General features: G+C 53.2%; 1 protein-coding gene across 1 annotated transcript; it reads right to left on the bottom strand.

Moving 5' to 3' along the window:
- Positions 1–3,130: 3,130 nt before the first annotated feature.
- On the bottom strand, positions 3,131–24,960 carry SEC16B (SEC16 homolog B, endoplasmic reticulum export factor). The gene is made up of 26 exons (XM_063165152.1): positions 24,915–24,960; positions 23,359–23,682; positions 22,290–22,396; positions 21,687–21,786; positions 21,473–21,569; positions 20,229–20,355; positions 19,715–19,872; positions 19,062–19,123; positions 17,346–17,481; positions 15,977–16,201; positions 15,256–15,353; positions 14,245–14,326; positions 14,013–14,130; positions 13,382–13,493; positions 13,086–13,191; positions 12,338–12,478; positions 9,384–9,497; positions 8,691–8,763; positions 6,439–6,690; positions 5,540–5,586; positions 5,114–5,251; positions 4,876–4,983; positions 3,911–3,992; positions 3,716–3,807; positions 3,550–3,618; positions 3,131–3,246 (listed from the first exon to the last, which is right to left on the bottom strand). Exons 2-26 carry the CDS (start codon positions 23,619–23,621, stop codon positions 3,184–3,186), a joined length of 2,970 nt encoding a protein of 989 aa, XP_063021222.1. The 5' UTR covers positions 23,622–23,682; positions 24,915–24,960; the 3' UTR covers positions 3,131–3,183.
- Between the last annotated feature and the right edge of the window lie 1,012 nt (positions 24,961–25,972).

Genomic DNA, 25,972 nt, shown 5'->3' with positions numbered 1-25,972 from the left:
TTCCTGTACCTGCAGCACCCCCATGGATGTTTCAGGGATAAACCCCTCCCCTGTTAATGCTCACAGTGCTGTGTCCCTGCTTTGGAAAACACCAGCCCAGCCTCTCCCTGCTGTGCCAGGAGCCTGCAAGTTCCAAGTGTTGAGCAGCACCTCGGAGCAGAGTTCAGCACCACTTTATTATCGCTCCGTCACAGAGTTCCCCACGCTGCCTGGCAGCTCCAAATGAGCCCTCCACGCTGTGACAGCACCAGGACCACCGAGCTTTCATCAATATTCATGTCCCAGTGACACTCCAGGGAGCACTGGAAGCTCGTTTGCACCAGCAGATCATTAAACAAAGGGCAAGAGTGACCTTGTAGGACCAGCTGCATCACTGATGTCACCAGGAGCTGAAGGGACAGAGACAGGGTCATCACCCAGCACTTCTTTTAATAAATAACATCTCTAAATGAGCATGGCCTTGCCATGCCCAGCGGGACCCACGTGAGACTGGAAGCATCAGGGACAAAGATGCCCAAACTGCAATGTGCCTCCTCTCAGCAAACCCTGACCAGGGGGATGCTGGTGGAAGAAGCAAAACCCACGAAAACAGGGCTGTAAATCTGAATTAAATTGCTGTTTCAGGCATAGTTATCCCACTGCAGGGAACACACACAACTCCCTCCAAGGGCAGGAGCATTTAGGAGCACCCCAGGGCTTCCTGGAATGCTGCATCCCAGCTCAGGGTGTTTAGCAGAGAGCTTCCCCAGGCTGTACTACAGCACTCCACGTGCAGAGACTGGATTACAGACCCTAATTGCTGCCATCCATCACATTAACAATTAGCATCATGTTAATGCATTTCCACTGCTCTCGTGGGAGGATGGAGAAGGAAAAGGAGGTCTTAGTCCCAGTTTACCTCGAGTTCACTGGGAGGCCACAAGAAAGCAACTCACAGGCAAATTTTCCACATACCCAGGTTCCTTGGGGTATTCCCAACCTCTGAAAAAGGCCTATAGGAAAAAAAACCAACTCCTTCAGCCCTCTTATCCAAGCAGACAGCTGCCCTACCTCCATGTTTCCACATAAAGAAAGTAGCTAATGGAAAATCACCCCTCACTAAAAATGAGACAACCTTGGGTGGAAGATGCCAGAGACTCTTTTGATACCCAACTCAGGTGCACCAGTTAAGGCTGATTCAGCCTCTAAACTCTTCTGTGAGCCTAGATCTCCAAATGTCCAAACATGGTATCAAGAGAGCAACAGGCAAGCAAAGAACCTCCTGTACCCCACATGCATGGCTGCACACTGAGTCTAAGGGGTTTGCAGCATTCTCTACTTCAGAAAAGTTTTGACTCCTTACAACTTCAGGGGGATGAAGTGCAGAAGAAGAATAATATTTAATATATATGTGCTTGAATGGCAGAGATAGCCCCAGGTCTTGCTCTGAATCCTTATGCAGTTCCTGCAGTGAGAGTCCAGGGTCAAGGTGTATGGGGTAGAAGAGGCAGAAACCAAAAATCTGAGGAACAAATCTAAAATCACAGGATTTATTTCTAAAATTGTTTGCCACATCTGCAACTTCCACAAGGAAGAAGTCCCTTGTATTTATAATTTTCCTCTGAAAAAGAGATTGCCTGAGCACCAGGATAGACCACGTTCAGTCTTGGAAGAGCAGGATGTCTAAGCCCTGAGGTGGGAGATTTGCAGACTTACACCCCTTAAAATCAACTCAAAGGACTGCAGGGCAGTAAAAAGCCTCTGCTAGGCCCAAAAGCAACGTACAGACCCCCAAAGAGCTGCCCTTAGGAGCTGGCTAGGTCTGGCATAACCACGTCCATCCCACAGGTTCGTGGCCACAGCTCCCCACACACCCCGTCAGGGACAGGTTTCAGCCCCACAGGTTCGTGCCCGCAGCTCCCCACACAGCCCGTCAAGGGCAGGTTTCAGCCCCGCAGCTCCCCACACAGCCCCTCAAGGACAGGTTTCAGCCCCACAGCCCACCCCACAGGTTCGTGCCCGCAGCTCCCCACACAGCCCCTCAAGTGCAGGTTTCAGCCCCACAGTCCCCGTGCCCGCGGCTCCCAGCGCAGCCCCTTAGGCGGCGCCTCACCCCCGCCCCCCACCATGAGCCTGCGCTTTAACCCTCACACCGCGACACGCCCTCAGCCCCCTTCCGACCAATGGGCGACTCTTAATCAGCATATAACCGCAATGCACGCCGGTAGAAGCAGCGTCTCACCCTAACTTAGAAGAAGCTAGGCCGGTGAGCCTTTATATAGCGCCGGAAGCGCAAGAAAGAGCGTCCGGGGGAAGCTCACTGCCGAGGCCACCCACGGGGTGCGCGTCACCCGCGCCCCGCCTCGGGGAAGGTCTGAGGGAAGGGCCGCCCGCGGCCCCAGCAGGGCCCCGCCCGCGACGGGCGGGTGAGCCACCAGCAAGGGGGGGTGCCGCGCGGGCCGGCCCGGGCAGGAGAAGCCGCGGCGGCTCCTCCACGGGGAGCCCCGGCGGATGCTCATGGCCCCGCGGTGCTTTGAGACAGACTCACGGCCGGCGCGCTGAGTCCAATGGGTGAGGTGGGGCAGCGCCCCATAACCCAATTCAGACTACTCTCCCCCGGACACCCTTTTATACTTTCACTTTCTCGCCATGCTTCCACCACTCATTACCTTTCCCCTCTCCCACCCTCCTTTCCTTCCCCACACAGCTCAGTGTTCCACCCTACTTATTACTGACTTCTACTACCCTCTACTTATTCCTGACTTCAACCCCTCAAACCTGGAGCCCAGCAGAGGGCAACAAAGATTAAGGAGCATGTCGCTTATGAGGAAGGGGTGAGTGAGTGGAGAGGGGGATTTCATTTAAATGTCAATGTGTAAATACCTAAATGTTAGCAAAGAAAGGTAAAAGGAAATACTGGAGTGGACTTCAGGAACCACACATAAGGGATGATAACAATGAGGTATTCAAACCACACCTAAATTTTGTAAAAGTAGAGGCCTGTGTTCTCCCTGAATCACCAGATTATTCACCAGCCTCACACCCCCCAGTTACTGACTTTTAAACTCAGAAACCTCCCCTTTATTTTACAACACCCTCCACCAAGCAAGCCCAACCATTCCTACTCCATCCAAAATAACCACAAACACCATTTTGGTTAAAAAAACTTTGTGTAATTGGTCTGTGCTGTCCCCACCCACCACCTCACAGTGGGTTGGGGTAGCGATGCTGGGAAAGCAGCCTGGGTTGGGTGGGTCGGGCAGGAAGCTGGGAAACAGAAAGAGAGGTGGTGTGAGCAATGGGCTGTACCCCAAAATGTTGCTTTGCCATCATGGCAAAGGCATCAGTATGCAACCACAACCATCCTCCCTACATTTCACTCATTCATCACAACCTTCCATTGCTGTCCTCCCACCATTGATTTACTTATAAAAAACCCTTATTCCCACAACTGGTATCACCTAAACCCCCTTGCCCACAGCAGATCACCTGAAATCTGGCCCCACCCCAAAATCAGGAGCCACCCCAGGTGTCATGCAGCACCACCCACCCTCATAAAAATGCTCTCACCTGAGCGACCTGGGCAGGGTTGAAGAGAGGAACTGAAGCCACTGGTGGGAGAGGTCCACGGTAGACAGCCTGGAGGGACCAAAGAGAGAGAAACTTAACAGACACCCCAAGCAGAGAGGTGTCCTGGCCACCATCACACACAGGTACACTTCCCTCCCCTCCTCACCTGCTGTCCTGATGACTGACTTCCATCCCATGAGCCTTTCACCTCTGCAGACGCTGAACTAACAGCAAAGGTGCTTTCACCCTCCATTCCTCCTAGGGCCAGCAACCAAAAACAAAAGCCAATTTAAAAAAAGGAGGAGAAACTTGTAAAAGGGGTGATGGGAGAGAGAGCTGAGGGGAACTGTGAGGTATTTACCAGGATTTCTGGAGAGAGGCTGAGCCAAAGGGTTTGTTCCAGCTGCCAGAGGGGGAATGGGTGGGGATGGTGATGCTCGCTCCTGAAATCACATCCACCCGTTTAGAGCAGAAGCTCCTTGAGCTGGGAGAAGACCTCTGCACCAGATATCACCAGGCTTTTGGGGTGCCCATCCTGCATCCCTCCTGCTGCAGAGGTACCCCAGGAGCTGCAGGAAACCCAGATAAGGAGGGGCTACAGGGTCAGGCAAGCAACTCGGGCACAAAGCTAAACCAGCCTGAGGGTTTAAAATCAGGCAGGAGCTGGACACCAAGCCTGGGTACAGCGTGAGGGGCCAAGGTGCATGGCTCCCTTCTGTTCTTCATCTGCTGCTAGTTTGAGAAGAATATCCCAACGTGGTTTTGCTCTGGGACTGTAGATCATTCTCTACCAGGAAGACATTTCCAGAGGAGGTTCTCGCTCCAAGCTCCAAGCCATCAGGGATGTGATGCCCTTTAGGAGCTGGCTAGGTCTGGGGTGACCACGCATGGCTGCTTCCCCCTCGCTGCTGCACTTCCAATTAAAGAGGTTTTCCCTTCCCTGCACCTCCCAAACCCTGCCAGAGCACTGCTGCTCACAGCTGCTGTGTTCCGCTCCAGCGGAGGGCGAGGGATCCCTGCAGAGTTTGCCAAGGGCTTGGCTGACCTCATGGCTGAAGGAGGCTATATAAATTTATATCATATATATGAAAGAGGCTATATGAATTTATATTATATATATATATATGAAAGAGGCTATATGAATTTACAGTTATTGTTAATCAAGGATTCACTTCCAGGCTAAAAGGGCTCCCAGTCCCCATGTCCCCCCACATGGAATGGCCATGGCCCCTGCATGAGGACAGGGAGAAATGGGGAGATGTGTCACCCATTCTCACAGCTGCACCCTGCATGTCACCAGAGACAGGATGGCTTTTTGTCCCCTACCTGTGGTCCTGATGTGGGAGAGTCTGAGCCTGTGTCGGACTCAGCTTTGGGAGAAGTTTCCTTGGTGGGTTTCGACCGAAACCAGCCAAACCACCTGAATCCAGAGCTCTGGGAAATGAAGGAAAAGAGTGGAAAGGGATAAGAAGAGGTGGATGCCAGGTGCCTGCTGGGAGTGGGCACCATTTTTCCAGGGACAGGGCTGGGTGCATGAGGCTCATGATGGCTCTGGCACGCTCACCTTGTCCTCCTCTGGCTTCATGGCCTCTGCCTGCTCCTCAGCAGTGTCCTCAGCTGTGCTGTCCAAGGAGGGCTGGCTGTCCCCCAGCGAGACAGTGGAGGTGTCAGAGAGAGTCCGAGTCCTGGCTGGTAACTCCTCCTGCCATCAGACATGGGAGCTGCCACGTGCTGTTCCCACAGGAGCTGCACTGAGCATGGTCAGAGCCCCCCTGGGACTGCTGCTCACCCAGATTAGTGGGGAGCATCCCCAAGGACCCCTTAACACAGCAGGAATACCCACAGCAGGGCACAGCTTTCACCCAAGGGAACAACTGGCACCATGATGGGGAGATTCCATGTGCATTCAGTGCATGGAAGGATGGGCCAACACACCCCAGCTCCAGCCAGGACCCTCAGTGGGATGGTCTCTCTGGCTCCTCTGACTCACCTGCTCTACAGGGGACAGCCTGGCACCCCAGGGCTCCTCAGCTTCTCCTGTGGAGGAAAGGGAAGGACACAGTCAAGGTTTGATCTGTGGAGCTATGGATTTATCCATCAGAGCTATTTCCAGAGCTTCTACCATGGCCCTCTCCAGAGCAGAGCCACCCATGTGGTGGCCAAGATGTCCCCCCAAGAGATGCAAAAGGCCATTCTGGTCCCTGTCCCTGCCAGCATCAGGGAGTAAGTGGTGAGGCTGAACTGGTGCATCTCAAAGGCAACTTTTAAGGAAGAAATTCCTTGCTGTCAGGGTGGGAAAGCCCTGGCACAGGCTGCCCAGAGCAGCTGTGGCTGCACCATCTCTGGAATGGGACCTGGTCTAGTGGAAGGTGTCCCTGGGTGGAAGGTGTCCTGTAGCCATATTTTCTGGAAAATCCTTTCCTTAGGATTTTTTCTCCTGAGAAGCTGAGAGGCCTCAGAAACAAAATGTAAGCAATGGTTATCTGCTGCTGTGGAATGCAACAGGTGCATCTGTGATTGGTCTCATGTGGCTGTTTCTAATTAATGGCCAATCACAGTCCATCTGTCTAGACCATTTGTCTTGGTCAGTCACAAACCTTTGTTATCATTCTTTTTCTATTTCCATTCTTAGCTACCTTTCTGTTAAAGTCCTTTCTTCTATTCTTTTAGTATAGTTTTAATGTAATATATATCATAAAATAATAAATCAGCCTTCTGAAACATGGAGTCAACATTCTCATCTCTTCCCTCACCCTAAGACCCCGCGAACACACGGTATCCCTGCCCGTAGCAGGGGGTTGGAACCAGATGATCTTTGCCATCCTTTCCCAACACAAACCATCCTGGGATCCTGTGGTTTCTGCAGGGAAACAAGGCTGCAGCACTCACCTGCTGGCAGCACTGGCTGTGGAGGGGGCTCAGCACCACGCCCTGCCAGAGGGGCAGGTGTCTCCTGGCTGAGCACAGGGGGCTGCAGGTCTCTCCCAAGGCTGGGCAGCGGAGATGCCACCACCTGAGCAGGTGCTGGGGACCTCAGGGACACGTCCTCCTGGGGCCTCAGTCCCTGGGATGGCACAGGCTCAAACCACTGGTCGTACTGGTAGCTTTCACTCTGGGGAATCTCATTGCCAGGCTCTTCATCTGCCAAAAAAACCCCCACACCTCAGGAGTTTACAATTTTTGTAATGTTTATAATTCTATCGGGCCGTTGCACAGATTTCTCCCCTTCTCCATTAAACATCAGCAGGAGCTGGGGGAGTGAGGAAAGGCTTCAGGGACCAGGCAAGGGAGGAGGTAGGACACAGCACAGCAAAAGGAACCTTCCAGAGGTTTCAAGGAAGGTGGGCTTGGAAAGACTGGGGGAATTATTTTTTAATGCTGGGAATGTACCTGAGGCTACAAATGAACTCAGAAGGGGAATGCTATGGAAGCAAAGGGCCCACAAGCAGCACACACCAGCAGCTCAAAGAAGGCTGAGGTCTCCAGCCTTTTCCCCACTCCTGCTGCACACTCTGAGCAGGAAATATACAGCAGGTAGCTTTCATTCCCATTCCACAGCAGCACCCACGGATGAGTTCCTTGCTCTAGGCAGATTTATTCAGGGTTGGGATTTTTTTGTTTGAAAGGCAAGTTGAGCAAGCAGGATTGGTTTTATTTCACACACACATTGGCCCCAGGTGTGTGTCCTGCCCATTCCAGCTCAGCAGCCTCCTGCCAGAAACACTGGGCACTGGGAAACTCCTCTCCCATTGCTGGGAGGCAGGACCCAGATCCCATAGGGAAGGATTAGGGCACCTCTTGATGCTATCAAACCCTTTGCTTTGCTGCCAGCATCACCTCCAGCCCACTGAGGATTGGCTTCACACCCATGAGCTGCTCCCACATGGCCTGGAGATGCTCAAGATCCACAAGGAGGAGGATGGATGCTCAAACTCAGGCTGCCTGGCAGGCTCAGCTGGAACAAGTCGGGGAGGACCACGTGGATCCCAGCTTGGCACCTGATTTGGGCTTTGTCTTTCCAAGATGGATGGATTCAGCACCAAGCCAGCCTTCTCTGCATGCAGGTCCCTCAGGTGGTGGCTCTGGATGGCCTTCACCATGAAGGAAAGGGCCAAGCACAGGGAAGGTGAGCTGTGGAGACCACATGGAGCAGACCTGGCTGCTCAGAGAAGCCAAGCCAATGGGATCATCACACTTGCAGTTTCCTTCCAGGGAAGGAAGATCATAGTCTGAGCCCTGATAGCAGCAGAAGGCAATCAGGATTGATGATCCTTTTTACTGCCTGGGAGAGCTCTTTGAAAAGGAATTTGGCAGCAGCAGGGAAAGCTGATAGGAAGCAACGGCTTGAAGGAATTAGTTGTGTTTCATCCTGTCTGCACCTGCCTCTGCTCTCCACACTTCAGTGCCAGCACTACCAGTCAAAGGCACATCCAAGGAGCAGGGGACTGTGCAGGAGCATCCTGCTGGTGGAGCTGGATGTGAAGCAACACCTCCCCCTGACTTCTCCTCAGTGGGACATCCCAATGGATGCCTGTCCAGCTGGGAAAGAAAAGCCCCCCTGCTCTTCCCTTGGCACCAGGGGATGGCTGTGCCCCTCCTCTTGATGTCTCTGGACTCTTGGGGTCACCAAAGGGTGAAGCAAAGGGATCAGAGAGGCAGCAGGGAAGGATAAACGCTGATTCTGCAGCAGCAGGCATCCTGCAGCCTGGCACAGAGGAGGATGAGCTCCTTCCTGAATCCTTTGCTGTCTAAGTGTGAAATCCCTTTAGTTCAGCTCCAGTTTGCACCCTCAGAGGACTGCCTGGGAATGGGGCTGTCTCCCCTGAGGCTCAGCTGGGAGGCTCATCCAGCACCCACCCCCAGCTGCTCTTCTCCTCCCACGGCACCCAGAGGGACCCCGAAGCTGTGGTAATTAGGCCCAATTACTCAGACTTTGTACAGAACCCTCACTTTGCAGCCCATGCCTGAGGGATGCATCCAGGCAGGAGCAGCCTTTGAGCTCTGGGGGGGATGCAAGGAGCAAGGAGTTGCTGCTGGTAAAAACTCCAGGGACTGGGAAGCTGCTTCCCAGCCCATGGCAGCACAGTTCCACGCAGGGAGAGCCCACTGAGGTGACCACAGCCTGCTGCTTTTTTATTTACCTGCTGTTGGTAGAACAGCACAGGGCAGCTCCAGCTGAGCAGGTGCCACCTCTGGAGGAAGATCATCTTCCACCTGCAGAGGTGAAACATGGTAAAATGGACAGGGAAAAGGGTGGAACAGGACAAAAACTAAGGAAATCACAAAGCTAATGCAAAGGAAAGCACAGTGCTCGTGGATTTGGGGCTCATAGCCCCCCCCAGGCTGCAGGAGAGACCCACACCAGCTCAGAGGGGCTGCAGCACCCCTGAGAGCAGGCAGGAGGGGAAACAAGATGGAAAAGGCCACAAAACCAAAAGCAGGTGTGAAATCTGAATGGAAGAGCATTAATCCAAGCACCAGACCATAGGTAAAAGACCCCAGAGTACACCCACAAGCTGACACCCCACCAGTGAGCTCTGCAATGTCCTCCCTGCAAAGGGAGACCATCACTCCCCCACCAGCCCCTGCCTGCCCTCCTTGAGCCAAATCAAAGAGAGTTTTGCCCTGTGTGAAGCTCTGCAGCCCTCAGGCACTGCAAGCCCCTTGCTCCCTCTGAATCTGCAGGTCCCAGAGCAGAGACCACATCTCAGAGCTCACAGGCAGAGAAGAGCAGCAGCTTCTGACCCTCCATCCCCTGGGACTCAGGGAAGAGGAGGAGATGCTCCTGCAGACAGAGCACAGCACAGAGCAGCTGTCCCACTGCCCCTCCTTACCTCCCACTCCTGGCAGCAGGCTCGGAGCTGCTCCAGCCAGTCAGGCTCCAGTGCCTGCTCCTGCTCTGGCATCTCCAGGAGCAGAGGGTCACAGAGCTTCAGCCTCTCAGCCAGCTGCAGGGATCAGCACAGGGGTCAGATCCACAGGGATCTGTCACACAGGGGCTCAGGAAAACAGCATCACCTCATAATATGGGGCTAAAATAACACCAGCCTCTTGTGCAGGATTTATTCCCTCTCCCACACCCACACAGAGGTGCTGGCCCATCCCATGCCCCACAGTCTCAGCAGGGCTGGCTCAGCACTGCCACAGAGATGCCAAAATACTCTGTCAAAGGTGCTCCTTGCATCAAAGAGACAGGCAGATATCACCATCCCCTTTCCCCCCTGAGGAAAATGAGTGGCTGTAATCACCCCCCTAACAGCCATCGTGGGGCACTGGCAGGTTTGCAGGACACCCCACCAGAAGCCCTGGAAAGAGCCCAGCTCCCAGAAGCTCCTCACCTAGCCCATGAGGATGGATGGGAGCTGGTGTTTTTCTGATCTGCATTTACAAATCTCTGAGAAGATTCCACAGCCTCCCAGGCTTGTCCAGATGCTTGATGTCCTTACAGCTAAAAGAGTATTTTCTTAATATCTAAGTGAAATCTTCCCTACTGCAAATTAAGCCTCTCTATCCCTGCTCCCATGGAAGCTGTGAGAGGAGCCAGCCAGCATCCCCCATGAGCAGCCTCCTGTGTGCTGGAGGGCTGTTATCACATCCCTCATACCCCTTTCTCCCCCACCATATCTTGCCTAGAAGAAATAACCCTCAGGCCTTCTTCAGAGGTCATTTTCCTCTCAATCTCTTATCACCCCAGCTCTCCACTCCCACACTCACTCCAATTTAGCCCTGTCTCCACATGCAGCAGCCCAAACAGGCCCCAGCCAAGACCCCTGAGACCCCAGCACGGGGGGATTATCACCTCCTTGTCTCAGATATGACAGTTGTACTCTCACAACCCAGAATAACACTATAACATGGTGAGGGTTTTTTTTCTTTTGTAACAGCATCCTGTTATGCTGCTGCTCAGTACTTTTTCCATGCTCCACTATCTCCCCCAGGTCCCTCTCTGCAGTATTGCTGCTGTGTTTAATTTCTCCTGCAGAAGAGGGGTCTGTGCTGCCCTGGCTGCAGCCATCTTGGTGACTTGGGGCTCCAGCTCCCATCAATAGAGCAAAAGGCTCTTCCAAGGCAACCCAGGAGTCCAAGGTGGGATGCAGGGCTCCCTGCAGAGCTAATTCCCTGCCTGAAGGAGTTGTTTAGACAAGGATCCAGTTTTAAGACAGCTGGGTGAGGGGAGATGGCACTCAAAGTACTGCTCTTCATCCACATCTTTACTGAATTTTCTCTCACTGATATCAGCCCCTGATCTACTGGAAGGTGTCCCCCATGGCAGGGGAGCTGGAATTGGGTGATCTCTGACGTCCCTTCCAAGCCAAACCATTCTAGGATTCCTGGGGATTTCTCAAGTTTCCTCTGGCTACTTCATGCTGCCTTATCTTCAATGCTTTGCTACAAGGCTGCCACCTTGAGGGCCACCAAAAGCCACCCAGAGGTGACTGTGCAGCTCAGCCACCCTCCACAGCCACACAGGACTCAGCTGTTCCTTCCTGCACCAGTGCTAGCAGCCATTTCTTTCTATTTCTGAGCTTTTAAAACACAAACTCTAAACCAGCACAAAGCACCCTTCCCAGGTCTGGGAGTTTACAGCAAGGCAGGACCTGCACAACCAGACCCCAGCTTGGGACTGGGACTGGCCAGGAGAGCAAAGTAACCTGCAGCCAACCAGGAACCTGCTCTACCCACTGTCCCATCTCTCTACAAACACACCTATGCTCATCCTGAATCAATCACAGGAAAAAAGAAATTATAAACATGATTACTCCTAAACGGGGGGAATGTTTAATCCAAAAGCTTATGTGCACTTTGATCCAGTATTAATGAACCAGCACCTGGTTGTGTATCATCCTCAGCTTCAAAAGAGGGGAAGTCTTAATCAAACACTAATGTGTATCATAATTTGTAACACAGTCTAGAACATCAAAGACAAGAGCATCTACGAATGCACCAGTTTTCCAGATGAAAGTGTTTTCTCCCAGGAGAAGCATTATCCCCAGCAGAATGGCAGAGCTAAAAGGCTGTTAGACAGCAAATAGGCTTCAATGATGGGGTGAGGAAGCAGTGCCAGCCAAATTCTGGGTGAACTCAGCAGCACCCACTTCAGACAGGCATCTTGCTGCCCCTCACCTCACAGCACCACAGCTTTAGTGCCTTTCATAGAGTCACAGAATGGTTTGGGGTTGGAAGGGACCTTAAAGCTCATCTTGTTCCAATACCCCTGCCATTTGCAGGGACACCTTCCACTAGACCAGGTTGCTCAAAGCCCCATCCAACCTGGTCCTAAAGGCTGGAGGAAGGTGACAAGCAGCCTCAGCATTGCCCTGGTCTTGTGAAAGCCCCAAGGGGACCTGGAACACTTGCCACTCTCTACCCCACCCCCCTGCTCAGGAAGTAGAGGGGCTGCACTTGGTGCTACACATTGGGCCTTGCTCCCTCTCGGTGTCACCCCAGAACACATCCTCAGGAGGTAGAGTTGTAGAAGATATACTGGAGGGGAAATGTGCACTTAGACTTCACTTCTTAAGCCTGTGACATTTAGAAGTTCAGAAAACCCCACCAGACTTAAAAACCTCCTTTGTTTCCAAATAACTCTGCTCCTACTTGGCAGTCAACATGACACCTTTGTTTTCTACCCAAAATCCACAGGGATTAGAAACCCTGTGGAAGCCCTGGCTTTGCTGTACTCGGCAGCAAACCCCAGAGGGCTGCTCAGAGCTGCCAACCCCTCCCACCCCAGCAGTTCCTGAGCAGGTATCACAGCCAGGTTGGGATGCAGGAGGCACAGACTCACCCTCACCACCTGCCGTGCCAGGACGGGGTGCGCGGCGGGGTCGCGGCGCAGGAGCGCGGAGGCCACGAGCTCGCAGTACTGCAGGGCCTGGGCTGGCAGCCCGTGGTCGGCCAGGCGGGAGGCGTAGAGCAGCTTGTACACCTTGGGGGAGGGAGGCAGAGCAGCCAGGGGTGGGAGCAGGGAGATGGACAGGGCTGTGGGTGCCCTGCGCCAGGCACATCGCCCCAGCGTGGCACAGAGCGCCCTGGATCGCGCACCCAGAGGTCACCTGCAACTTCCACCCCTCCCCATGGAGGCATCCAGCCCCCCTCTCCTTGAACTTCATAGAATCCTAGAATGGTTTGGGTTGGAAGGGACATCGAAGCTCATCTAGTTCCACCCCCCTGACATGGCCAGGGACACCTCCCACTGGACCAGGTTGCTCCAAGCTCCATCCAGCCTGGCCTTGGACACTTCCAGGGATGTGTCCACCCCAAGGCAGCAAGAGCTGGGTGCTGCTTTGCAATAGGAAATGCTCAGCTGTTACCCAGAGAGCAGGAAGGCAATAAGAGCTGAGCAAGCACTGACCAGACACACTGTGCACCCCAAAACCTGCCCTGAATTAGTCCCTTGGCCAAGGCAACCTCCCCATCATTCCCAAAGCCCAGTAAGGGGACTAGCCTCAGGAACAGCTTGAATTCCAGGCTTCAGGGTGATGTTTTGGGGCAATCTGAGCTCTGCACGAGATGCAGTTGAGCACATGCACTACCTGGAAGGGGAGCAGGAAGGACTCGGGCTGTCGCAGCTGCTGGCAGTACTCGAAGATCTCCATCCTCTGGATGGCCTCCGTCCGGGCGAACTGGGAGAACGCCTGGCTGCGGGGAGGGGGGCGGGCTCAGCGGGCAGGAGCAGAGCTCCTCCCAAACAGCCCCACACAGAGCGCACATCCGCAGCGGGAAAAGCCCCGACCAGGGATTGCTTCTGCATCAGAGTGAGAACCCAGGGATGGAGAAAACGTGGGGCAGGTGACTCTGGCAAGAATGCCAGCCTGCAGTGCTTGCTCACCGGTGGCTGCTGCCCAGCAGGGCCATGCGATCTGCCTTTGCTCCAAAGTAACCAAAGGGAACATCTGCCATCAGGTAGCAGAAATGAGCTGCTTCCACTGCTCCCTTGCTGGCTGCATGGAAAAAGACAAACAATTAGTCTGAGACATCACCACATGGTCTGCTTTGCTTTGGAGGCCCTCAAGCTCACCCATAAAATGCAAACCCAACTGCCTCACTTTCCTGGCCATGCAGACCCTGATCCCTCCCTTGTCCCTGTTGCTTGTCTGTTTTCTCCAGTTGCTGCTTTTTGTTTCAGGAGGTTTCTGTTCAATGGTAGAGCTGGGTGAGCCTGAGCAAGGCCAGCTCCAACTCTTGCAGGGTGCATAAAATCCCATCACAGGGAGCAAGGCTCAGTCCCTGCAGTTACCTACACTTCCCTGGGCCAACTGCTCCAGCTGTCTCCACAAGAACATCTAATGGATGTGCCTGAGCCCAATTCACCTGAGGATCCATTGACACCTCACCCCTTCCACCTCACAGGCACTGCAGCTCCAGGGTTGCAGGCACAACCATCTCAGTGTGGACATGCACGGTGACTCTGCAGTGCCCACCCACTCTTGTTGTGGCTGCTCCCACTGATCCCAGCTCACCCAGAGTGTCCCCCATGGTGACAATGGCTCGGTGGTTCAGCTCCGTGTCCGCAACCTTGTTGGACAGCATCGCAGCCAGGTGGGGCCTCCAGTCCCCCCACGTGGCATCCCCGCAGCACTGGAGGGACAGGAGGACAGCAGAGGTGAGCAGAGATGGTCACCAAAGGTGGGTGTCACAGGCAGGTGACAGCACAGGGGAGCACATGCCAGGGCCAGCCTCTTGCTCACGGACCAGAGCTGCCTGAGGGATCCTCCCTGACATCAGCTGGAAGAGGGTCTGCAGTGGGTCGTTGGTGGCCAGTGTGCTGGTGAACCTGTGAGGAGACAGCAGAGAAGGGCTGCACCCCAGGACCCCAGACCTTCACTCACCTCCCAGAGCACACCCCAAATGCCCCAGGAAACTGATGTCCTGAGGGGTTTCCCAGAGAATCCAAGAAGGGATTGAGTTGGAAGGCACCTTCTTGTCCAACCCTCTTTCCATAGGCAGGGACACCTTCCACCATCCCAGGATGCTTCAAGCCCAGTCCAACCTGGCCTTGGACACTTCCAGGGATCCAGAGGCAGCCACAGCTTCTCTGGACACCCTGTGCCTACCCTCACAGGGAAGGATTTCTTTCTAACATCTCATCTAAATCTACCCTCCTTCAGCTGAAGCTGTTCCTCCCTATCCTTTCACTCCATGCCCTTGTAAATAGGAGGCAGAGAGGATCACCAGCCTCTGGGGGTGATGATCTGTATTACCTTCAGAGAAGGCAGGTCTCCAGGACAACGCTGCATAAAACCTCCTTAAAAGGATTTGGGTTCCACAAGACAGAAAATTTCTGCTTAACTCTCCCTGAAGGGATCAACCCAATCCAGACTAAGTACATTAAATTCCACCAGAAAATGCTCATACAAGTGGGATGAACAGCTGGGACTAGACTGGATCACAGTGAAAATTGCTCAGCTCCCCCTGCCCCATGGCTGTCTTTGCTAGGGGAGCATGGGCAAAGCCAGAGACTCAGAATAAATGCACCCTCCATCTCCAGAGAATGGCTTTCCTCCTGCTTTCCAGCCCCCCACCTGGTTTCTCCTGTACATTGGGACGCCTGAAGGACTCAGGCCTGTTTGGATGGATGTCCTCTGTCCCCTTGGCCCCCTCTGGAATCAATGCTCTTTTCCAATTCAGGGGGCACTGAAGGGATAGCAGCCTTGGAAAGCCAGCCATGGGACATCAAACCCTGCTTGAGCTTCTCCAGCTTACCCAGTGAGGACCCAGCTGTACGTCCGAGGGTCCATCTTGCTGGAGAGGAACAGGGCATGGCCCCACAGCTGGTTTCTCATGGCCCAGACCAGAGCCTCCTGCAGGTGAGGGGGAGAAGAAAGAGGGTTTGCACCAACTCTGCTTCCTCCCTCCTCTGCTCCCCCAGCTCAGAGAAGAGCACCAGTACTGTTCTGGTTTTAATTAGCATCCTCCAAATTAGCATCTTCTGTGTCCCCTTGTCTTTCTACCCTAAAAATTTACAAGAACCTGGACCTTCAAAGCAATTGAAGATGTGTGCTGCCTGTTAGCTCTCAAAGCTGTGGGATGCCAGTCTGGGCATCCAAGCTGCAGCCCTCCTCTCTCTTCTCCTTGTGCCTTAGGTATCCTGTGAGATCACATAGCTGCAAATGGGTTTGGAACAAGACAACCTTTAAGGTCCCTTCCAAAGCAAACCATTTTAGGGATCTATGAAACTAAATGTGGTAGAAGTGCTGGTAAAAGCCTCTTCATCTCATCTTCACTTGGGTCTCCCCTCCCAGTTCCCAGTGGTGGGACATCACTGCCATAAGCCCCATTGTACAAAAACAGCTCGGAGGGTTGACCCCACAGCCACAAGCCACTTCATGACCACCCTTCCCTTTAAAACCTGCCAGAAAAGGCCAACAGGTCCAAGAAGAACAAAACCTCCAGCCTCACATCCTGGATCCCACTCACCACTTACTTTCTTCCTGCCATAGTAGAGGAGCTTGGTGAACTTCTCCACGATCTGTGCCTGTGTCTCCACGACGGGCGGGAGCTCCCCGGTGATGAGGTCCAGCGGCTGCCGCTGCGCCCACTCGTCGTCGGCCATGCCCAGCAGGTTGGCTGCAGGCTCCTGCCTCCTGTACCTGTCCTGGCGCCTGCAGTCCTGCATCAGCAGCTCCGCTGCGTCCGAGCCCACCATGGACTGCCAAAGGGAAGGAAGGAGCCGCCTGGAGACTGCCCCAGGCTCGGGACCCAGGACATTCCTCTGGCTGCCCTGGGTGATCCCAGACCCTGGCAAGGGGCTCAGAGACCTTGGCACAGAGTCACAAACACCTGTGCCTTCGATTTTAGCCCATGGAAACAATTACCAACTTTTAGAAGCCAGAAGAGTTTGAGCAGGATGATAGTTAATTTGTCACAGGGTGAAAAAGTAGACTTTTTGGGATTTTACAATGGGAGTTCAAGAAGCAAGATGGAAGAATCTGAGCATGTCCTGTCCTTCTTCTTCTTCTTGTCCCCTATCTTCTGCTGGGATGGTAACTTTTGGATTGGTTTAGAGTAGAGACAGACTGTCTAACATAGGTGATAGGTGTTGGAAAATTATTATAAATAAAGTACACGTAGTTTGCAGTATAAAAAGCTAACACCACCCCAAGGGCAGTCGCTGTGCCACAACCTGACCTGCTGGACAGACCTCAGCAAGTCAGAGAAAAAATGGAACAGATAAGAGAAAATAAACAACCTTGAAAAGCAAAACTGACAAATCTCAACTTCTTCTTTGGTCATGGAGCTAAGAAAAAAGACTTTCTAACACCTCAGGAGTCATCTCAACCACAGAAACCTGAAACCCCACAAGCAAAGGCTGATGGCACTTCCAGTCTGCCCCCTTCTTACACCTGCATCCTTGCCCCAGCACGTGCCCCAGACAAGACCAGCTTTGGCCACCAGCACAGGGAGTTGGAAGGAAAAGGACTCAGCACAATTAGCAAGACCTTCACAACACTGCCTCTGACCTGCTTCCAACAAGCAGCTGCAGACTGGATTGGGTGGATTTCAGTGGATTAAGGGAACAGCCCCCTTTTAAGTGTAAGTGCTGGCTCCCCCATGAAGGTGGCACCAGTCCCCTTCACTGAGCTGTTGGCAGTTCCCAAGGACAAAAAGCAATCACGGAGAAGGATTTGCTACAAATATCCAGGCAGCATCAAACTGAGGAATGAAAATCACATCCTCTCAAGGTACACCCCTTCCCCCCCAAAACTGCAACTGGATCAAGAGGCACCTAAGGGACATATTACTTGTCTCATGTCCAAGATCAAAAGGGTCATTCCCTTCCATGGGATACCTACCCCATTCTGCCGGCAGAGGAGGACCAGGAGTTTCCAGAGGAGAGAGGAATCTCTGCCCCTCTGTGTTGAGAGGTCACAGCCTGTGTTTATCTTCTGCTGGCAAAAGGTCATCACATCCACCTTGTGCAGATCTTCCCTACGGCAGCAGAAAGAAGCATCAAAGAAACCCAAGGCAAAGCAACCTAGGGCATCATTCAGGCTCAGTCCCCAGGTTCACATGGGGATGCCAAAGATTCCAAGCAAGAGCTGGAGGAAAGAAGATCCCCAGTACCAATGACTACTTTTAAATTCAAACACACTCAAATTTATTGTGACTCCTAGCAGATCTCTGCATTTCAGGGATGCAAAGTACATTTCAAACCCACTCTTTGCTCTCCTGATAATATTTTCCTCAATCCATCTGCAAAGAAACAGTTTGGATTTGCTGTGCTGCCATTACATCCATGGATGTCCAAGGCTGCAGAAGCAGGCACAATCTGTTGTGGAGGCAGAGTGGAGGGTCACTTGTGTGACCACAGAAACCCTTCAGCTATGTGCAAGCCAGGCAGAAGTGCTGCCATACAATAAAATAACCATGCAGTTAGAAAGAAAGAGTGTATGAAACAGGAGAGAGAAACTGCAGGTGGAGATGTTGATCCTGACTCATCATTCCAACATATTATATGGAGATTCCTGACGTACCCTTTGGAACAAATGGTAACCCAGAATCATAGAATGGTCTGGGGGTTGAAAGGGAGCTTAAAGCTCATCTAGTCCAACCCCCCTGCCATGGGACCTTTCCAATTTGGCCTTGAACACTTCCAGGGATAGAGCATCCACCACATCTCTGGGCAACCTGAGGCCTTACTACCCTCACAGGGAAGATTTTTTTCCATATATCCAACCTAAAGTTCCCCTTTTTAAATTTGCACTTGCTGCCCTTTGTCCTGTCTCTACAGTTGCTGACAATGAGACCCTCTCTGGCTTCCTTGTAGCCATTTCAGGTACTGGAAGGGGCTGTCATGTCTCCAAACAACCTTCTCTTCTCCAGCCTCAACTTCCTCAGCCTGTCTGCATAGGGAGGTTTCTCCAGTCCCTTTATTCTCCTCTGGACTTGTTCCATGTCCTTCCTGTGCTGGTGGCCCCAGATCTGTTTGCAGCACTCCAGGTGGGTCTCAAGAGGGCTCACAAGGGAAGCTCCAGATATTCCCTGCAGCTTCTGTGTATGCACAGCCCTTTTGCTTGGTAAATACTTTTTCCTTTTCTCTCCCTGCCTTGGTTGGGAGTGGCCAGAAATAGAGACAACCTGATGCAGCACCCCTGATTCATCCCCAGCTCATACTGGATGTAGGAACTTACTGGGTCTGACCCTGCTGTGGCTCAGCCATCTCATGGGACAAAAACTTTAGGAAAAGCTAAGCCACAGGTTGACCCAGGGCTTCAGATGTCCAAAGAAGCCAAAAAAAAAATCATTTTTCTGAGACAAAATGAGTACAAAATAAGGTCAGATGTACAAACCACACTAAACCCACATCCTATGAATATTCAAAATACCATATCCCACAACCCAAACCAGGCCAGACTGCTTCAAAGGGGCTGGGCTCCCAGCCTGAACTTAGACATGGCCTTTGTGAATAACTCAAAACCACAGGGACCCTTTGAGTCTGCCTGGAGCTCACGTCTCCTCATGAAGGAGACAGCCAGGAGGACACAGCTCCTGGACCTGTGCTGCCATACCTGGCCAGGGGCCCAGGGAAGGCTTGCAGCTCCTCCAGCTCTTCTGTGCCATGAAGGATTGCCTGAAAAACAAAAGTAAATTCAGCAGCTGGCCTCCAGCAATTAGACCAGCCCCAGCTGGGCTATTGGGAAGCCAGGGCCTTGGCCAAGGATCCAACAGTGCCAGTGAACCCTGTGCTGTCATCAGGTAACCACAGAGCACAGAGCCTGAGCTATCACATGGACTCCAGTGCTAAGGTCCAGTAAAGAAATGTCTGCTGAGATGGCGTCTGCCTCCTTCTGGAGGTAAAACAGGAGACAGGAATGCTGTGGGAGACTCAGGGCATGGACAAGGCCCCTGTATTGGAGCACCTTGGGAAGATGAATGGAGTTGTCCTTTGGAGAGGAACAAAGCACATCTGTCCCCATGAGAAGGGGTCCCTGTGAGCAGGTCACAGGTACCCAGGGTTTCAGAAGGCTGAAAACACCACCCAGACACAGGCTGGCACGATGGAGACTCAAATGTCCATGTGGGATGGACAGAAGATGGGAGCAAGGAATGGGAAGGCTGCTGAGGAGGTTGCTGGGGTTCTGAACCATGTCTGCATCCCTCAGGGTGACAGGAGGCACTCCAGGGAGGGGACAGGGGACCTGGAGGGCCAGCTGGGTCCTACCTCCAGGCTGTGCAGCTCGACACGGGGCAGCTGTCTCTCAGCAGGGTGGTGGGGACACACCAGCACCAGGTGGCCCCCAGCTCCAAAGCACAGAGCTGTGTGCAGCTGTGGGAACTTGAGGGGGACTGCTGGGGGTGGGGTGGACACCGAGGGCTCCCCTGCAATGACACACAGGCCGCTGTGAGCCACTCACACTGATCACACACCACATCCACTGTGGAGGGCTTCACCAGTCCCAAACTTGACCAGTCCCAAACTTGTCCCCCAACTAAGTGGCCCTCCACTGACCCCTCTGTGCAAGAATTGTCCCCCAAAGCAGCAGATGTGCACAGCAGCTCCTAAACCTACCCAAGCAGAGCCCCTGGAACATTCACCCACCCTGCAGCCCCCCAGCCATGCCTTGTGCCTGCACAACCTCCTCCAGGAGAGGACCCAGCTGAGAGACAGCCAATATCCTACACCAGCCATTTATTCCCTTGCTTCCCCCTTGTCAGAGCCCCCCATTCCACCTCACCTGTTGGTCCCATATTCCAGGACCCCATTCCAGGGCTGTAGTCATCAGCACCATCCCGGATGTACTGGCTGAGCTCATGGCTGCTGGAGCTGAGTCCTGACTCTTGGTACTGCAGCAGCAGGCTGGGCTGCAAGGGAGGGAGAGCACACAAACCTGGCTCAAAAACTAGGGACACTGCTGATTTCCTGCCCCCAGGCAGTGAGGGGGGCTCTGCTGCTGCAGGGAAGTGCCCAGCAGGGACAGCACAGCCAATTCCCACCCCAGCAGCTCACACCCTACACCAGCTTGGGTTCACCCCACAGCTTAGAAAAGGAATTTACATCAGCCACAGCTGTAGTCTGACAGCTTTCCCAGCCCTAACATGAGCTCCCCACCACAGCCAAGGAGATGGGGCTTGGAAACCCAAAAACATATCACCCAGGAGCAAAATCACCAGAGGAGCTTTGATTTGATCTTTTAATTTTCTCTTGGCAAAACTCAGCAGCCAGGACAAAGTGTGAATGGAGCATGACTTGGTGGACAGAGCTGACAATGACACACAGCTGTCAGCTACCTCGGAGGGCTAGAATCGTGGAATCATGGAATCATTAAGGTTGGAAAAGCTCTCTGAGTCCTACCATTAATCTAGCAATGCCATGTTCACCACTAAACCATGTCTCCAAGTGCCACATCTACATGTCTTTAAAATTCTCCCAGGAATGGTGCCTCTACTACACCCCTGGGCAGCCTATGCCAGGGTTTGACAACCCTTTTGTTGAAGAAATTTTTTCCTAGTATCCAACCTAAACCTTCCCTGGCACAAGTTAAGGCTGTTTCCTTGTGTTCTGTCACTTGTTCTGTGGGAGAGGAGCCTGATTCCCACCTGCTACAGCCTCCTTTCAGGGAGTTGTAGAGAGTGACAAGGTCACCCCTGAGCCTCCTTTCCTCCAGGCTGAGCCCCCACAGTCCTCTCTGCCTCTCCTTGTGCTCCAGACCCTTCCCCAGCTCCACTGCAGAGCATCCCACTAAGCCTGGATTTCTGTGCTGCTCCTGGGCTGAGCATACAGCCCTGCCCCTGGGGGAGGGACAGCCCAGCAGATGGAAAGAACACAAACACTAAAAACCCACTGCAACAATCCCCAGGGACTGTCAAGCAGAGTGCAACATTGCAAAGGGGCCCTCTTCTCAGCTGGAGGGGGACACATGGATTGTTCCCAAATCTCTGAGACATTCTTGTCCTCCACCCCTGCCCATCTTGAGTTTACCTCTTTGGACCAGCCACCAGCCTCCCCTGAATCACTGCTGAGGGCTCCTTCCCTCCTGGCTGTCGAGGTGTAGCTCTGCTCATAGAAGTTGTAGGTCCTGCAGGTGGGAGCAAAGGGAGGACACACTGAAGGCCTGAGATTCTTGAAGCACCCACAAACCCACTCATTTTGCAGCAGGTGGTTTCACAGGGCTGCACAGACTCCCCAGCTTTACCTGTCGTGCCCTGGGGGGCCCGTGGCCAGGTTGGGGTGGTAGCCCCTGTAGTAGTGCTGGTCCCGGTAACTCTTGCCATGAGACTCTCCCTGCCTCAGGTCTAGAGAGAATCAAGAGTCAGCATCACCCCTCCAGAGCAACAGTGAAGTTGCAGAAGACAATCCATGAGAAAGGCAATTTGCCATGCCCACTCAGTTTGCTTCCAAATGATCCCAACACATTGGAGATATGATAACAATGCCTTGTGCACATTTGTCAGCACAGCACTGATGTCCTTTTCTCTCTCCTCCCTCCTCTTCTGTTCAGTCCAGAAACAGCAAAGAAGAGGCCCTGGCCATCCTGATCACACAGCACTATCAAACCAGGAATGACACAGGTTTTTAGCCATGGTCATGAAGATCAAACATCCCTTGGGTGCACCTAGCTCCTGCTCACATTTCCTAAATGCAGACAGGGAGCCAGTGCTGCACAGAGCACCCACCAGCACCCAGGAGAGTGGGCAGGAGAGAGCCCTGGATGTGTGCAAGCCTTGGGAGAAGAACCCATCCTGGGGAAAGCATCACTTCTGCAAGCTGCCTGCATGCCCAAAGGATGAGCCCATACCTCTGTCATCCTGCCATGCCACTGGCTGCCACTGGTGGCTTTGGTAGGAGTAGCCATCCCTGTTGCCAGCTGCAGGATACTGCCAGTGGGGATCTTCATAGCTCTGCCTGGAAAACAACACAGCACACTGATCTGGGGGAGAAAGGGTTCCAGGGTCACATCTAGGGTCCCTCCTGCTTGGGACCTTTTGAGGCAGCAAAGGGGGTGGAAATAAAGCCAGGTCCCCTGCTCTGGCAGGGCCAGGAACTGATCCAGCATCACACCTGGAAGGAGAAGGGTGAGGTTTGGATGCTTTGCTGCCACCAGCTATAAGAAACCTGCAGTTTCAGGTGATGCCCAGTTTTACAGAATCCAAGAATGGTTTGGGTTCCAAGGGACCTTTAAGGTCATCTCATTTCAACCCCTGCCACGGGCAGGGACACCTTCCACTAGACCAGGCTGCTCCAAGCCCTGTCCAACCTGGCCTTGAACACTTCCAGGGATAGAGCAGCCACAGCTTCTCTGGGCAACCTGTGCCAGAGCCTCCCCACCCTCAGAGAGAAAATTTACTTCCTAATATCCCATCTGCATCACACGACCTCAGCACAAACCCCCACGTACCGACTCCATAACTCACTGAGGGCAATAACTCAGGCAAATCAAGCCAGATTTGCTGGAAGCTCTTTCTCAGCACTGAGAACATCCTCCAGCCCACATTTTATCCGTCCACTCTTCACTGTTTCAGCAGCTGAGCTTGCAGGCTGCCTCTTGCTCCTATATTACCACTTGTATTTTTATTGTTCACCTTGCACTTAGGAAAAAGGAACAGCATTTAATCAAATCTGTAAGAAAAATGCACCTCAGGGCTGAGGCTGAGCTTGTCAAACACCAACCACAGAAGCCACAGTTTTAAGAAGAAATCAGAGCTGCAAATGCTATACAGCCTTAAATATAGAAATCATGGGCCTGCTTGAATAGCTGGACATCACCTCCTGACCCCTCTGTAGTCACAAGGGCAGGAGCTGTGAGCAGTGCAATGGGCAGCTCTGATTTTGAGCAGGTTTCCATGAGAGGGACCAAGGGCTCTCACCTGGCGTGGGGCCGGCTGGGGTAGGTGCTGTCAGCGCGGGACGCCGGCCGGTAGGTGCTGTCACCGTGGGGGTGCTGTCCCTCATCCCAGGGCAGAGCAGGGCCGTGCCTCCCGTGCCAGGAGCCGGGCCTGGGAGCCTGCCCTGCCTGCAGGAGGTGCCGCCGCAGCGGGGCCGGGGGCCCGGGGAGCCCCTCTGCCCACGAGCCCCGCGCTGCCGGCCTCTCCCGGGGCTGGGGTGAATGGCCAGGGGCCCAGGGCTCCATCACTGCTTGCCCAAATCCTCTCTGGGTCTGGGGGGCCTCAGCCCCAAATGGCTTTAGTGGCCTGCAAATGTCACAGAGTGTTTGATCAGCAGCTTTTCAACACACTCAAAGCCCCCTTTGAAGCCCGTTGCCAGCTACTCTCTGCTTTTTGGGAGCATCCTGGAAACCCAGGATCCTTTCCATAATACGCAGAGGCAAGGAAAAGTCATCTCTACATCTTCCTTAACTTGAAGCTCCCCTTAAAACACCAGGATGAAATGATGAATCTATTTCTTCCCAGAAAAAGAGTCTCAAGATGGTTTGGGTTGAAAGTGACCTTAAAAATCATCTAGTTCCAAATCCCTGCCATGGGCAGGGACACCTTCCATTAGACCAGATTGCCCAAAGCCCCATCCAACCTGTTGTTGAGCACTTCCAGAGATGAGGAGTTTCTCTGGGCAACCTGTGCCAGGGCCTCACCACTCTCACAGGAAAGAATTTCTTCCCAATACCTAACCTGAATCTCTCCTCTTTCAGTTTAAAACCATCACCCCTTGCCTTAGTGCTACAGGCCCTGCTATAAAATTTGTCCTTACCTCGAAAAGCCCTCTTATACCCAGGTGGGATCCTCCTGCACTCCCAGCTGCAAAGCACCAGCACTCACAGCCCCCTCAAGCTGTGAGAGTGAGAAATCCCCCTCCCCTCTGTGACAGGCAGTGAAACCCCATCTGATATGCACTAAGGGGGCAAAGCTTTGGGCAGGACAAGGAAAAGAGCAAGCCCGGAGAAAAGGAGCTTTGTTCTTGTGAGCTATGGGATGGGGTGGAAACAGGGATTTCCTCCTGCCTTTCAGAATTCCAAGTGGGCACCAGATTTGGTCACAGCAGTGCCATGCAGAAGAGGAAATCCTGAGGAGAGCCCAGGGTGGCACACGGGTGAAGCCCCAGCTGCCAGGGGGATGTCACCCTCAAGCCCCCCACGTCTCCTCTTGCAGCATCAGTTCCCCAAGTGCCCCCACCACTCCAGGCCTCCCCAACACAGGGAGATGGTCAGATGCTGTCTGAACCCCTCCTCACTCCTCCCCCTCAAAGTTTAGGGCACTTTGGGGTTATTTCAGAACTGGAAAACACACAGGTCTGAACAGAGGTGGCTCAGTTTGTGGCTCTCTAGGTGACATCCAGGTAAACCCTGGCCCTAAACAGCCCCCAGCCACAAACATCCAGGCACCCATTATTCCAGTCCCACCGAGGGCCCACCCCAGTTTTTGGCCAGGGGTTCCCACCACCGTGCTCCCCCCTCAGCAGCCACACACACCTGCTCAGAGGCTGTCAGGGCCCTTCCTCTGCTCCCTGTTGCCACTTCCAAAGTCCACTTCCACATGGGCCAGGGGGCAAAGGGCAGCCCCTGCTCCTCCGCCCTGTGCCGGCCGCATGCTCGGCTCCCAGGGGATTCCTGCTGCTCTTTGCATCCTGAGGGTCACCTCTCCCATCTCTTGGGTCTCCTCCCACCCCAGGTAAGGAGCATGCAGCCCTCTGAGCCCAGAAAAACCCAGAAGTTTCTCCTGGGGAGTTTTTTAATGCTGTGAAGTAAGTAGGGGCTGATAGGGAAAGGACAAAGGTGAACAGCTTTAAGCTGCAAGAGCAGAGATTTAGATTAGATGTGTGGAGGGAACTTTTCCCTGTGAGGGTGGGGAGGCCCTGGCACAACGTGCCCAGAGAAGCTGAATCCCTGGAAGTGTCCAACGACAGCTTGGAGGGGGCTTGGAGCAGCCTGGGACGATGGAAGGTGTCCCTGCCCATGGCAGGGGGTGGAATGAGATCGACTTTAAGGTCCCTTCCAACCCCAACCATTTCAGGATACCATGAAGTGTCTTCCTTGATACATCCTCTCATCTCCTAAATAATAACAATAACAATAAATGAATAAATAAATAAATAAATACCTGATTGGTTTCATTCAGACCCAGCCACAAGTCAAGCAAATAAAATCCATCCCAGCATGTCCTGTCCAGGGCAGAATTTGGGCAGGATGGAGCTGGACTCCACCCCAGCACTGCCTCATCTCAGTCATTATAACACTATAATGGCCTTGTTCTCTAAGTGAACAGAGATTCCTGCCTGGACACCCCATCCTGAACTCCCCATAGCTCCTTAAAAACTGAGAAAATGAGCAAATTAGGGCAAATTATGTCATAGAAAACCACATTAAAAGCAAGATATAAGGTCCATCATCTACCACCCAGCAGTTTAGTGATGCCTCACCTTCTGCCCCATTCCTGAAGCCTCCAAATTGCCTCCACTGGACCATCACAGCACTGACTGATTTGGGATTCACAGGCAGGAGAGTTTGCTTAGCATCATGGTGGCACTGTC

The sequence above is a fragment of the Melospiza melodia genome, chromosome 11 (genome assembly GCF_035770615.1).
Source record: "Melospiza melodia melodia isolate bMelMel2 chromosome 11, bMelMel2.pri, whole genome shotgun sequence".
In the NCBI taxonomy this organism is placed as follows: Eukaryota; Metazoa; Chordata; class Aves; order Passeriformes; family Passerellidae; genus Melospiza; species Melospiza melodia.
This window is presented reverse-complemented; position numbering and strand designations above follow the sequence as displayed.